General features: G+C 32.2%; 2 protein-coding genes across 5 annotated transcripts in view; one reads left to right on the plus strand and one right to left on the minus strand.

The window, feature by feature from the left end:
- The first annotated feature begins 1,692 nt into the window (after positions 1–1,692).
- LOC107463100 (protein gamma response 1) lies at positions 1,693–7,192 on the plus strand. Of its 4 annotated transcripts, none has more exons than XM_016081837.3 (4): positions 1,694–2,684; positions 3,436–3,513; positions 5,686–5,772; positions 6,350–7,192. In XM_016081837.3, the coding sequence occupies exons 1-4, from the start codon at positions 1,742–1,744 to the stop codon at positions 7,012–7,014; spliced, it is 1,773 nt and encodes a 590-aa protein (XP_015937323.1). In that variant the 5' UTR covers positions 1,694–1,741; the 3' UTR covers positions 7,015–7,192. The 4 variants fall into 4 exon arrangements, with proteins under 4 accessions (XP_015937325.1, XP_015937323.1, XP_020985382.1 ...); XM_016081838.3 differs by having other exon boundaries at positions 1,696–2,654; XM_016081839.3 differs by lacking the exon at positions 5,686–5,772 and having other exon boundaries at positions 1,693–2,684.
- A 4,000-nt stretch (positions 7,193–11,192) lies between these two features.
- Positions 11,193–13,598, minus strand: part of LOC107463110 (DNA damage-repair/toleration protein DRT100) — a 3,559-nt gene continuing 1,153 nt past the window's right edge. Inside the window, exon 2 of the mRNA XM_052253419.1 lies at positions 11,193–11,293. Coding sequence (XP_052109379.1) covers positions 11,193–11,293 — 101 coding nt within the window. The remainder of the gene's footprint in view (positions 11,294–13,598) is intronic.

The raw sequence follows: 13,598 nt of genomic DNA on the forward strand, positions 1-13,598 counted from the left end.
ACTCAAAAGAGTGAAAATATGTATACTTTTTACGGCGGGTTTTTACATTATAAGAGTGGCTTGGTTCAGCTTGTGCATGAGTATGATAATATGTTTGGAAACAAGGAACAAAAAGATCTAGGAGACGATGATGCAGACTCTAAAGGAGTTATCCTATATACATCTAACTCTATAATTGTGAGACAATTTCAACAAGAATACACATACAGTATGTTTAAGAAAGTCTAACAGGAATTCAGGAAAAAATATGATTGTTTAATCCGTGGCGTGACATGAGAGGGTAATTTGTTTCGCGTTAATGTGGACGATCAATACCTACTGTACGGGGAGTATAGGTATTGCACTTACGACGTTCATTTTGACCCTTTGTTACACAAGGTTCGGTGTAATTGCAACATGTTTAAATAAATAAATATACTGTGTTGCCGTTGCCTTGTTGTGTTTTCGGCTTACAGAGTAGATGGAGTACCATCATGCTCTGTTCTCCCTCAATAGAGCAAGAATGTACAACACAAACACCCTTACATCAAGAGTAGTTATGATGAATCGTTCGAATATAAGCCATAACTTATATATTTAGAGGATTGTGTTCATACTTCTTTAATGTTATTAGTTTTTAGTTTTTAGTTTTTTATTTTATTGTTTCATTGTATTTATTTGGTGTACTTTACTTTTAATTTATTTGAACATTGTATTATTTTTTGAGTAAAAGTTTTTCATTATTTATGAATAGACCACTAATTGTGTAAAAAAAATTAAAATTAAATATTTTAAATCAAAAAAAAATTGACATTATCGTCGGAATTACTTTAAGAATAATCCGACGGTAATAGTGCGTGAAACGACATTTTTTTGGCATCAACAATACTGCGAAAGAATCCACCGATAATCAACTAGTTTTTCGAGCTGATATTGGACGAAAAATTTCTGACGGTAAACATTTACTAACGAGGTCTGATAATTTCTGATGGTAGTTAAATTATTGTCAAATTTTATTCGTTTTTTCAACGATACTCAACATTTTTTAGTGTATCTTATCCAAAAGTGTTATTATTCTTTTAAATCATTACTTTTTTCTACAAATTACACTTTTAAAAATATTTTTGATATTTTCGTTAGAATTCATACTAAAAAATATTTAAATCCAAAAACGGTCACGCTTCATGGAGGAGAAAATAAAAACATAAAAAGAAAATCTCTTAAAACTTGTTTAGAAAAATTTTATTTTTATTCTGAAAAAAGTTATTTATACAAAAATTAATATTTTAAGAATCGAATTGAAAATTGAGAATCAGTTCAGTTAATTAGAAATAGGTCACCAAATTAGTTGGATTTTGATCTTCTAAAGTTTGAATTTTACTTTAGAGAGTAAAGTGTGATATCTGACTATTAATTTCATAGATGGGACCAAAAATAAATATTAAAAAAAACTATTTAAAAATAGAAAATCAGACTTGACTCTCTAAAATGAAATTCAAATTTTAAAAACTCCAAATCCAAATTAGTTCGGTTTAGAATGAAAATCAACCAACAATAAATCAGTTAATTAGGTAAATCGGTTCAATTTTTTAGTAATTAATTAATTTAAAATAATAAAATATAAAAAAATTATCCGTAAATATATTATTTTATTTTATTATATTCAAAATTCACTTTTTTTTCGCCGGTTAGCAGCTAGGAGCAAAGTAACATCTTGCCCTGGTCCTTCCGCGCCACGCTACCCATTTTTTCAAAACTGAAAATGAAAAGCACAAAATACCCGCGCGGGTTTCCCTGCACTTCAGTAGTCTCCAGTCTCCACACTCTCAACTCTGAATCTCTTCCTACCTCTCCATCATTCTTCCATTTTTTCGGAATCCAATTCACAATGGAAATACCCGAAATACCCTTCAATGAACTACCCACAGACCCTCTCCTCAACTCATCGCCGCCACACCTTCTTCCTCCCAACGGCGGCGGCGACGACGACAAGCCCAAATATAAAGACGTTTTCGGACTCAGCACCGTCCTCGTCGCGTCGATCCAAGACGCGAAAGAGCGAATCGCGCAGATCGAGCACATCTTCTGCACTCTCCTCTTCCCCAATTTAAAATCAAATTCCAACTCGTTTCGGAACATTCTTGAATCTCTCCAGATCCATAAGGACAAGCAGAACGCGCTTTCGCTCACACTCGACCGGCTCCGCGTCGATAACGAGGCGAAACGGCACCGCATTGAGGAGCTGGAGGTGGCAGAGAGGGAGAGGGAGTTCAGAGATTGCCAGAAGAGAAAGTCGCGGCAGAACGAAATTGAAGGTTTTGAGAGGGAGAAGAAGGTGCTTTTGGAGAAGATCGGTGAGTTGGAGAAGAAGCTGAGTGATAGATCTCGGGAGGTTGAGGAGATTGGAGAATATCGCGAGAAATTGAGGTTGGAGAATGAGGGTGTCGCCGAGAAGGTTAGGGTTTTGGAAGAGAGGGTTAGCAAGGCTGAGGGCTCGTGCAGGGAGATGAGTGAGAGATTGGAGAATGCGAAATCAAAGCTAATTGGCGAGAGAACGAAGAAGAATCGTTTGGTTGAGGCATATAAGAAGCTTAAGTCTCAGCACAATTACCTTCGCCGGAAGGTTGGGATCACCGAGGAAAACATGATTCAGCAAAACAAATCTGAAGATTTATGTAAGCTTAAGTTTCCTATCACCCAACATGGTACTGTTGTTTGTTTTCACTTATTTTTTATATATATTTTAATGAATTTAATTTTGATGCACTATGACTTTTACAGGTGCATTCAATTCATAACAGCGTGTTAGTAAAAATAAATACTTTTTACATTAACAGCGTGAATGGTCATTCAAGGAAACGGTTGTGAGTACGTGACTGTGTAAAATACATGGTCAAATCCATCAAAATTAAACTCTATTTTAATATGTTCGTGTTTTAGAAAATGTGATCAAGGCATAAATATTTATAAAATTCTTGTTACACCTTACTTCACAATATTCATTACTCTAAAGGAATTTCTCGTTTCAATATGTTAGTCATTTTTACATTTTTCAATGTAATTATATGTTAAATATAATTTTCATTTTACCATGCAAACAATATTAAGCATAGTATACAATGAAATATTTAAAATATAAATATAAACAAGGAACATTTGAGTTTCAAACTTGCTGTGTCGATTGAAAACAAGTAAGCAGAAAAAAAATATCGAAAACAGAAGAAATTGAAGAAAAGAGTGTATTTTTCTGGAGTAACTTGCATTCTATTAATCAGAAATAAGTGTTAGCCAAGCATTTAATCATTCTCTGTTACTAAGTTCGTTTGTTTATTTGGTTTTTTCCCCAATAAAAAAAGAGCATAGAACTAGCATTCTAACTAGCTATGACATGGCAGCACAGTTACAAAGACAGTTATTCAGTTACTATAACATGGTCTGTCTGTGCTGCAACTGCAGTTGCGGAGAACTCAGAGACCTCTATGGATGCTTGTAATGCAGTTAAGGTGGAGAATGAAATCCCAGAAGACTTGGGAGGTAAATTAAATTATCTTTCCGGACTCTTAATATTTGCATGGTGTTAATATTTGCTATATCATTTGGAATGAGAAAATTGGTTGTTGCTTCGATCAATATGTATGAAAGTACCTTTATTGGCTTTCTACATTGAGATTTGAGATAGTGAAGAGTTGAGAAGTTATTCATTTTCTTGTTAAGCAATCCATCATCCCATAATGTTTACATTGCTTTCTTTTACACTATGTTAGTGTTAAGTTAGCTACAGGTCATAATAGGAGGTAGTCAGAAGATTGAGTGGGCGTTTGCTTAGAAGTTGGTTAGACATATTAATCTATATATATGTCTTCATTATTTATATTATCCTTTTCTAGATTTTCTTGTCTCTGATTCCGTGTTTCTCTGGTACAAACTGGCCTTCACTCAGGATCAGTTTATGCTAAATTATGCCTCCATGCATCACTTTTGTTTGCTAATTTCTACACTGGCATATTATACTGATTTCTATAAAAAGTGTAGTTAAAATTTCATCAATCTTTTAAGTTGAAATATAACTGGGATAGATAACTACTTAAATAAATTCTAACCAAAATACAAGTGTGACACTTACAAGATGGAATGAGGATATTGCTCTTTCCCATATTGAGTAGCAATTTTGATATTTTCAATAGCAGGAGCATAATTAATAGATCAACTAATTGATGTGCTGAGGAATATGCACCAGTTTGCTGAGATGTTGAATGTACTTTTGTTAGATGAAATGGTGATCGGTTCAAATGTGTTTGGGACATTCATAAAATGTTGGATTGTGGATACATCACACATGTGAATAGCTGTCTGGTTCTCACAATAAGCCATTGTAGTGTCAATTGTCAAGCCTAATTCTGCAAGTAAAGATCTTAACCAAGTATCTTAATGGCTTAGACTCCTAAGGAAGAATTCTCTGTTTCAGCAGACGATATAGTAATGGTCTTTTCTTTTATGATTTTTAAGAGACGAGGAAATCGCCAAAGATAATACTATGTTGTGATCTTAACCAAGTATCTGCATAGGCTTGAAGATGAGTTGCAAAGAGAAAATAATAACCTTAGCCAAGGATGTCCTTAAAACACATAACAGGAAGTGAACAACTTGAAAGTAAGTTGTTCTAGTCTTAGACATGAATTAACCAGGCATATTAACTGCATACGTAATGGCTGGTTTGGTTACAATCAAATATTTCTCTGCTAGTGGTTCTTCAATACCAAGAATCATCACAAAAAGGGCTAGATCTTGAGTTTCGGATTCTGTTATACATAGTAATGCAACAGCCGGTTTAGCATCAAGGAATCTAGTGTCTTGAACATGTGAAAGTGTATATTTACTTTGCAAAGGCTAGGAAATACTCTATTGTTAAGCTTCATTGGATGCCTCTTAGGGAGCATGCTTAAATTGAGAAATGAGTTCAACTGAGTAGGAATGAGAGAACTACAGAAGAATGGCCTGCTCCATTGAAAAAGATATAATGACTGGCTTTAAATGTTTGAAACCTCAAAGTAAAATGGTAGTCACAAATTCCATGAACAATTGTTCAATGGGATAACTGAGCCATGATATTATACTTATTTTGTATGTGCATTTGTAGACTATTGTTTTCAATGAGTTATTGGTTCAAGTTTTCTAAGGTGTCAAGTTATTCTTTCATAACAAATCTTCACTTAGGATATCTCGCTGCCTGAGTATAGAAGTGAGGTAAATAATGAGAAGAGACTTCCATGAGATATACGCACTGTACTAAGGAGAAAAAGGTTGGCCTGAAGATGATTTGAAATGGGACACTGATAAGAGGCATTAGTGGTTGAGAGAGTTTATTCAAAAGTTGGATACACAGAGTGGACTGAGTTGTAACCTTTTGATCAGAAGTGAGTGTTGCAGTAACTGAGAGTCTTAGACATGTCGACGGCTGATCATTTTTTCAGTTACCAACTGATAAACAATATTAGACTGACGTTTTGTCCAACACTGATATATCAGCACAAACAGTTACTGAGAGATATTTAGTGAATTTATGATTTGTGTGTGCTGCAACTGTGGCAGTGGAGAATTTAGAAATTATTAGTGTTGTAGCTACAGTGGCAATTGCAGATTGCAATGTAAAATCTGGTGTCTTTGTCTCCTTCAAAGTGAACAATCAGTTATTGCATGTGGTTGCAGATGGTGCATTTGAGAACTGTGATACCTCCAAGGATGCTTGCAAAGCAGCTAAAGTGAAGAGTGAAATCCCGGAGGAACACATGGAAGGTAAATTTCCAATAGTCCTTGTTGCTTCTTTGTGATCTAGTTCACAGGTTTAGGCCATGGATAAGCCACTAATTCATTTTCCAAGTTAGGCTACCTATTTTACACCTTTGGGTGCGGCCTTTTCCTAGACCCTGCGTAACGCAGGATGCTTGTATGCTCTTGTTACTTAAGTATCTGCATGGTCTTAATATTTCCTTGTCTGTTTGGATCTAATCTTTGCTCCAACCAATATGTATGCAAGTATGTGTCTTGCATGGATTTTGCTTGCTAAATGATATATTGTGATTTTAGTGTGTTGAATAAGTGTTCATTTTCGTTACTAAACTCATCACTTAACTATATTTACTTTGTCTGTTGCAGTATGGTTATCCCTTGTATTTCTCACCTTCACCCTTTGTTAAACACACTGCCTCAATTTAATCTCCACCCATTTTCCCTATCTCTGATCCCATGTTGCTGTCTGGTATGGGATGGCCCTAACTCTGATAGTCTGTGTTGAATTGAGTCACTTGCATAGATTTGTGTTGAAAGTACAATATAGGTTAATAACAGATCATCCACTACCTATTTTTACTAGGTCTTGAGAATACAAATCCTGATGTGTTTGTTGCTGCCTGTGACACAATCAAAGTGAAGAAGATATTGGAAGATGTTAGAGGGGCCGATTTGAGTCCTCCTCCTTCCATTTTTCGTGTCCCAAGATGTCCGTCAAACACAAAACCGGTTTCTGTATCTGGTACAAAACGGCGTGCATCTTCTTGGCGACAGACCCGGGCACATCAAAGTCGAGCAGGTCCTGACCTCCATGATGATTTTCTTGATACACCACTTGAGAATGTGAGAGAAAATTTGAATAGAGAGTTGATTAAGGAAGATCTCCCAAATCCAATTGAGGAAGACATTGTCATGAACAGCTCAGACGATGAAACACAGAATTTGAATCTTAGAAGCAGTCCCCTAAAGAAGCAATCTTCAATTCAAGTGGTCAACAAGAGGAGTTTCAAGTACATTGAACCAGTGAGGAAGAAAGCCGAGCGTGAAAATTTGAAAGGAGTTGAATGCAAACAGTGTAGGAAGTTCTATGAAGCTGTTCTTCCTAGTGCTGATGGTAAGGACCATGATGTAAGTGAGCAGAATTTCCGCTGTGAACATCATGATGGTGTTTCTAGGCATCGATATAGGTATGTTCCACCTATGACTCCTGAAGGATTTTGGAATATTGGATTTGAATCTGAAATGTAAGTATATAATCTAGCTTACTAATTAGCAAGTTGTTGTACGAGTGATAAGCAACTTGGTCTCGTAAAAACGAGAATACAAGTTCAAATTTGAGAAGCAACCTTTCAGATTGCAAGAGCAATGACTTCTACAATTTGTGTAAACAAAATTATTCTAATGTACTAAACATATTTTGTAGGCATTGCTTATACTAATAATAGTATTAGATGCCTTGTAACAAATAAACCTCATGCCCCCATTTATTAGAAGATAAATTTATCCGTTTTACTACACTGTTGTAACGGGTATCGAAATGCTTTGAATTATTCCTATAACTAATTTATTTTTGCCTTGTTTATTTAGATATACACTTATTTTTCTTCTTTTTCTTTTTCGTTTTTTGAAAATGAGGGCAGGAAACTTGACTATGGTGTCAAAGTTTGAGGGTTTTTTACACTTTTTAATTTTGGTGTTGTCCAGTGGTGTTTTTCATCAATGTTAAAATTTGGTGTTTTTTTGTGAAGATCATGTGACTTTTTTTTTTTTTTAAAACATGCAAATCTGATCTTTAGATTTTTTTTTATATTTTAAATTTTCTAAAACATGCAAATTTGAAAGTTAAATTTGTATTTTAATATTAAAAAAAATTTTAAATGTGCAAATCATATCGTCTGATTTGTTTTATGGTGAAACAAAAATATTTCAACATAAATTTAAAGGCCCAATTTGTTATTTAAAATTTTAAAAATTAAAATCTATACTAGAAAAAAACACATTAACTATTAGGTGTAGTCTATGGTGGCCATAAGTTTTGGTGTCTATGGTGATTATGGATTTTATAAAATGATATTTTTAACCAAATAAAATGAAAAATTGAAGCACGATTCACTTTTATTAATAAATAATGACATATTTATGAGTGTAAATAAAAGAAAAAAAAATTAGACCATTTATCATATTTTTTGATAAAAAAAATGATCTATCGTTTTCTCTCGTCATTGAAAATGGAGTTGCTATGAATGCCCAAAATTTAAAAAATGATAGTATCTAAAAATACTTACATTGCATTAATTTTTTTCTCACGTTAATAAATAATTATTTATATCTTTTATTTTTAATTAAAATAATCATTTTATTCTGCAATAAAAAATTTGAACTCTAAAGTTACTGTTATTAATTAAATTTTAATATTAGTCAAGTGAAATTTAAAATTATTAATTATAAAAAAGAAAAGTATAAGTAGACAATAAAAATATTAAATAATGTAAATAATAGATATATCGGATGTTCAATTTACTAGGTGTGCAGATAATTATTCTAATCTTAAAATTTAAGTAGATCATTTTTTTTGTCAAGAAATATGAGAAATGGTCTAATTTTTTTCTTTTATTTACACTCATAAACATGTCATTATTTATTAATAGAACTAAAACGTGCTTCAATTTTTCATTTTGTTTGGTTGAAAATATCATTTTGTAAAGTCCATAGCCACCATAGGTACCAAAACTTGTGGCCACCATAGACTACACCTAACTATTATATTGAATTACACATAATCTTCTATTTTTAAAAAGACAGCCTAATTTTTAAACTTATTTTTCAAGTATCACTCTTTTGCTAAGCTGGTAATTGATTAATTTGATTTGTTATTTTATTTTTAATTATAACTAATTATAGTAATATAAAAAGTGATATTTAGATAGTTTTAAAAGAGAGATTTTAGTAACTTTCTTTTTTTTTACTTGGACATGGGCCAGAAGACTGACCCGGCCCTAAACTCATAACCCGAACCCGCCCAGACCCAGATCCCAGAAACCGAATTCGCTCAGCTCTCCACCCTCACTGCCCGACCCTAAAACGTAGCACATTGGTTATTTTTTTTTGTGAAAAAAAGCAAGTTTAAACTTTCGTGGTGGCTGGGTCATTGTCATAACCTTTAATAGTTATTTTTTGCACAAAAAAGGAAAATTGGACGGAGTCATTGTCATAAACTTTAAAATGGCTTTCTAAGCTTTATGAACAAAATTTTATTGTGAAAGGCCCAGTTTCTTAATAGTTAATACTATTTTTTTTTTTTTGATGATGATAGTTAATACTCTAATCAGAGAATGTTTAAATACGAGGCCAGTCTACTGGGACGACGAGGGAGAATGCGGAGACATCATAAGAAGAGCTTGGGCCAAAAGGCTTGGACAAGCAAGGGGAATGGGGTGAGTTCTTAGGGATATTGAACACTTAATAGGCATATCTCAAGAAGCGGAGCAAAGATAAATTTAAGAGTTGATAGAGCATCGCCAAGTTTGGTTTAGTGGCAACTATATTTGTCTTGCTAAAAAGTGCACCAGATTTAAATCTCAGTTGAAGCTGGGTGTTGGTTAAAAACTCATATTATCCATAATAGTGTGTGAGTGTGTTATGTGAATGTGTGAAACATGAATGTACTGCTTAAGATATGGGGTTGTTCAATTCACTCGATCAAAAAAAAAAAAAGAGTTGATAGAGAAATAGACAAATAGTAAGACAAGTTACAAATAATTGAGCCGTGAAAAAGAAAAGAGAAATACTGAGGTTAAAGATCGAGGTTGGAAAGAGAAATACTCATTGATGAGCATTTTAAATCCCTTTATACTACCAAAGGTTCGGTAAACATGAGGGACTTCTTAGATAAAATATCTATTAGAGTCACCAATCATATGAATGAAAGACTATTGAAAAAAGTCACAGATGAAGAGGTTAAGAAAGCGGCTTCAACATAAATGATCTAAGGACTCCATGACCAGATGAGTTGAATGGTCAATTCTACCAAAAACACTGGAGGGATTTAAGGAAAGAAGTAGGAGTAGTGGTCAGAAAATTTTTTGAAAATAGTGAACTGTCGGAGAAAGTGAACCACACTCACGTAGTCATGGCATCAAAGACAAAACAAACTTAGAGTCTAAATCACCTTAGACCGATCAGCTATTGCAATTTTATCTACAAAATCGTCTCAAATATTATGGTTACCAAGTTAAAAAAGTTTATGGAAGACATTATTTTTTCGATTCAAAGTGCTTTCATAGGAGGGAGACTTATCCAAGACAAAATTCTCATAGTGCAAGAAGCGTTTCACGCTCTTACAGAGAATGGCATGAAAAACTCCCAAGAACTGGCTATTAAGGTTGATATGAACAAGGCTTACAACCGGATGGAATGGAATTTTTTGAAGGAGGTTCAGAAAGCGTTTGGATTCATTCAAGAGTGGATAGAGCTAGTTATGAAGTGCATAAGGAGAGTCAAGTACAGGTTCAAGATCAATGGAGACCTAACTAAGGAAGTTATCCCTCAAAAGGGACTTAGACAGAGAGATCCTCTATTCCCTTATCTATTTATCATAGCATCTGAAGTTTCACTATTTTAATGATTTATGCATAAAATAATAAGTTAATAAAAAGGGTTAAACTGGCTCATACAGCCCTAGCGCTCACTTACCTTCTCTTCGCTGATGATTGTATTATATTTTCAGGAGCCATACAAATTCTAAACACCTACACTATAGCATCTGTTCAAATGATAAATTTGGAGAAATCAAGGATTACTTTTGGATAAGGAGTCTCAATATAGACCAGAGTAAACATAGAAGACATCTTAGGCATTATAACTTGGGACAACCCCGAAAAATGCCTAAAAATGCTAGCAATAGAAAAGATCAAAAAATAAATCTTTGGAGTAGATAGAAGAAAAAGTGACCGAAAAAATAGAGGAGTGGAAGAAAAGCCTTCTTAATCAAGTAGAAAAGGAGGTCCTCGTCAAAGTAATAATTAAAGTCATTCCTTCTTATGCCATGAGTATCCTTAGATTCTTTAAGAAATTTTGTAGAAAGCTGTGCTCAAAGATAGTAAGATTCTAATGAAAATCTACGGGTAAAGAGAAGGAGATTCATTGAAGAAGTTGTGACAAGTTATACGTGAGTAAGAAAGAAGGGGGTTTAGGCTTCAAAGATTTCTGTCATCAGAACACAGCACAGTTGGCTAAACAAGCATGGAGACTAGCAAATAACTCGGATGCGTTGTGGGCTAAAATCTTCAAAGCCATATACTTCCTTGGGGAGGACTTTCGAGAGGCAAAGAAGAAGAAGAAAGCTACTTGGACATGGAGTAGCATTTTGCAAGGAGGAAATTTTCTTAAAAAGAACGGAAAGTGGAGTGTAGAAAATGAGTTTAATATTAACATATGGGAGGATAACTGGATTCACGGATTAAGCCAACCGTTAGAAAGACGCCATTCTGATGTAGCAAGGTATCAGACATGCTGATATAGGTGGAAACTGTAACAGAACAAAGGTTCAGGAATTATTCCCAGATTTTATAAGAGAAAAGGTCCTTCAAACACCGGTAAGCATGCTTGATAAAGAAGATACTCTAAGGTAGTCGTACAGGAGGGATGGAGAATTCACAGTCAAAACAGGATATCCCATTGTAAAGAAGGAAGCGACAGAAAAAGAAGATAATAACCCAACCACTAGTTTTAAATTTTTTTTTTTTTAGAAATAAAGAAGCTCAACACAATAAGATGAAATATAGAGAATAAAAACAATAAATAACTACTAAAAAACAAACTAAAAAATTTAACTCTTAGTTATTTTGGGCATTGTCATCAATAATCATAAGGTTCAACATTATTCTAGTCGTAATTGCTTGTAAATCACTTATTTATTATTTCAGCTTTGAAGAGAATTGGAGAGGAACATTGAATTTTATCTACAGTGAAAAATTCTACTTCTGCTCTTTTCTATCACCCAAAAAATTTTGGTTTTTGTTTCTTCAATCAAACAATAGAGAATTTTTTTTTCATCTTAAGCAATAAAAGAGAAAATTAATCCTTATCTGTTAAGTCAGGTTATGTTAGATTATTTGTATTATGTTTTATTATTTTGTAATTTTTTTAAATTAAAAATAATAAATTAATATTCACATATATCCGCAAAAAAATAGCCTTTCCCACAAAAAACTGATAAATAAAGAGCTATGACAAATAAAAAGAAAATATGAGTATTTTTCTTAACAAAAAAAGAAGCATGGAAAGGAATACTTGTCCCCGTAACTCTATGACGGTGTATGTTACAATACTCCCTTGATGTTTGGAGTTTTAAAACTCTATATATTTTTAACAAAAAAAATAATTATAATTTATTTCATAAAGTTTATTTAATATACTATCTTTTTTTTTCATTGAAAATAATGAATTTGTTCACTGACAAACTTATTCCTATTTCTATACAATTTGAATCGTATTCGTATATTTTTATTTTTTTTATTAATCTAATTTTATTCACATATTTGAATTTTAAATTTTTAAAATTTTTTATTTAAAATTTAGATAGATATAATTTAAATTAATAATTTAATTTAATAAAAATAAACATATTCGTATTATTTCTATTATCTTAAGCAAAAAAATATCTCTAACTATATTTTTTAGGTAAGATTTATTAATCTTTTTGGATATTATGTATTTATATATACACTCTAATATTATTAATTTGAAAGATTACATATATCTATCTCTTTTATTGAGATATTTAAAAATCATGTTTAACCACTTAAAAAAATAATACAAGAATGTTTATTAAAAATAAGATGAATATATTTATTTAAAATTTAAAAATTTTAAATAAATTAATTCGTATTAATTTTAAAATAACATGAATATGTTTGTTTAAATAAAAAAAATTTTAGAATAATAAGAGTATTATATCTTTTTAATTCTTTTAAATTTTTATTTTTATCATAATTTTATAATAATTTAATATCAATTTAAAAATGAAATAAATTTAAATTAAAACAAAAAATTTAACCCAAATAGAATTTAATGTTAATTCTTTTCTCTTTCCTTAATAATTAAATGATAATTATTCTCTCTCTTCTTAATTAAGAAGTACTAAAACTCCAAATACGTTAACTTTTGTTTAACTCTTTAAGAAGAGTTTTAATACTCCAAACCTTCCAGGAGTATTGAATCAGGCGCCCTCTATGACCATTCCTACAAACTTCCCTAATCTATCACATGAATGAAGAAGTGATGTTCAGGATATTTGAGAACAAAAATAATGTTATCTGAAAAGTATCATGTGGATGAAACATAGTTTTTTCTCCAATTTTTATGGCAACTAATAATTATGATTTTTCCCTCGGAAACATGCATGGCTTTGGTTGTAGAATCTAGAATGAAAGTGAAGAAAATCAAGCAAGAATCACAAAAAACCAATAAATTATACATTTAAATCAAGGTGATAAACAATTATGGAAACATCATCCAAATCCTCCACGTTACTTAGCTCTAAAAATCACATGCACCACAAGGAATATTCAGACCAATCTAACATCTTGACCTATGCCCATCTAGCATGCACATGCATCTCCTTTACCCTTTTTTGTCCATTGCATTTTTCTTTTCTTTTTTCAACTTGCACATCTAAAATAAGTAGGAATCACTTCACAAGAACAAATACATGAAATCATGAATACAAATCTAAGACCACACTTTGCTTCACTTTCCAAGAGATTTCACGTTATTTTACTACTATAGGATAAAGTAAAATAGGTTTTTTTTTTTTTTTTTTCATTCACAAC

Source organism: Arachis duranensis, chromosome 8, assembly GCF_000817695.3.
Source record: "Arachis duranensis cultivar V14167 chromosome 8, aradu.V14167.gnm2.J7QH, whole genome shotgun sequence".
Lineage (NCBI taxonomy): Eukaryota > Viridiplantae > Streptophyta > Magnoliopsida > Fabales > Fabaceae > Arachis > Arachis duranensis.

Excerpts from the sequence above, each read along its gene's own strand:
- LOC107463100 (XM_016081837.3), top strand. The coding sequence starts at position 1,742 with ATGAAAAGCACAAAATACCCGCGCGGGTTTCCCTGCACTTCAGTAGTC. Across the intron at positions 3,514-5,685 it reads AATCCCAGAAGACTTGGGAG|ATGGTGCATTTGAGAACTGT; the intron begins GTAAATTAAATT and ends ATGTGGTTGCAG. Across the intron at positions 5,773-6,349 it reads CCCGGAGGAACACATGGAAG|GTCTTGAGAATACAAATCCT; the intron begins GTAAATTTCCAA and ends TATTTTTACTAG.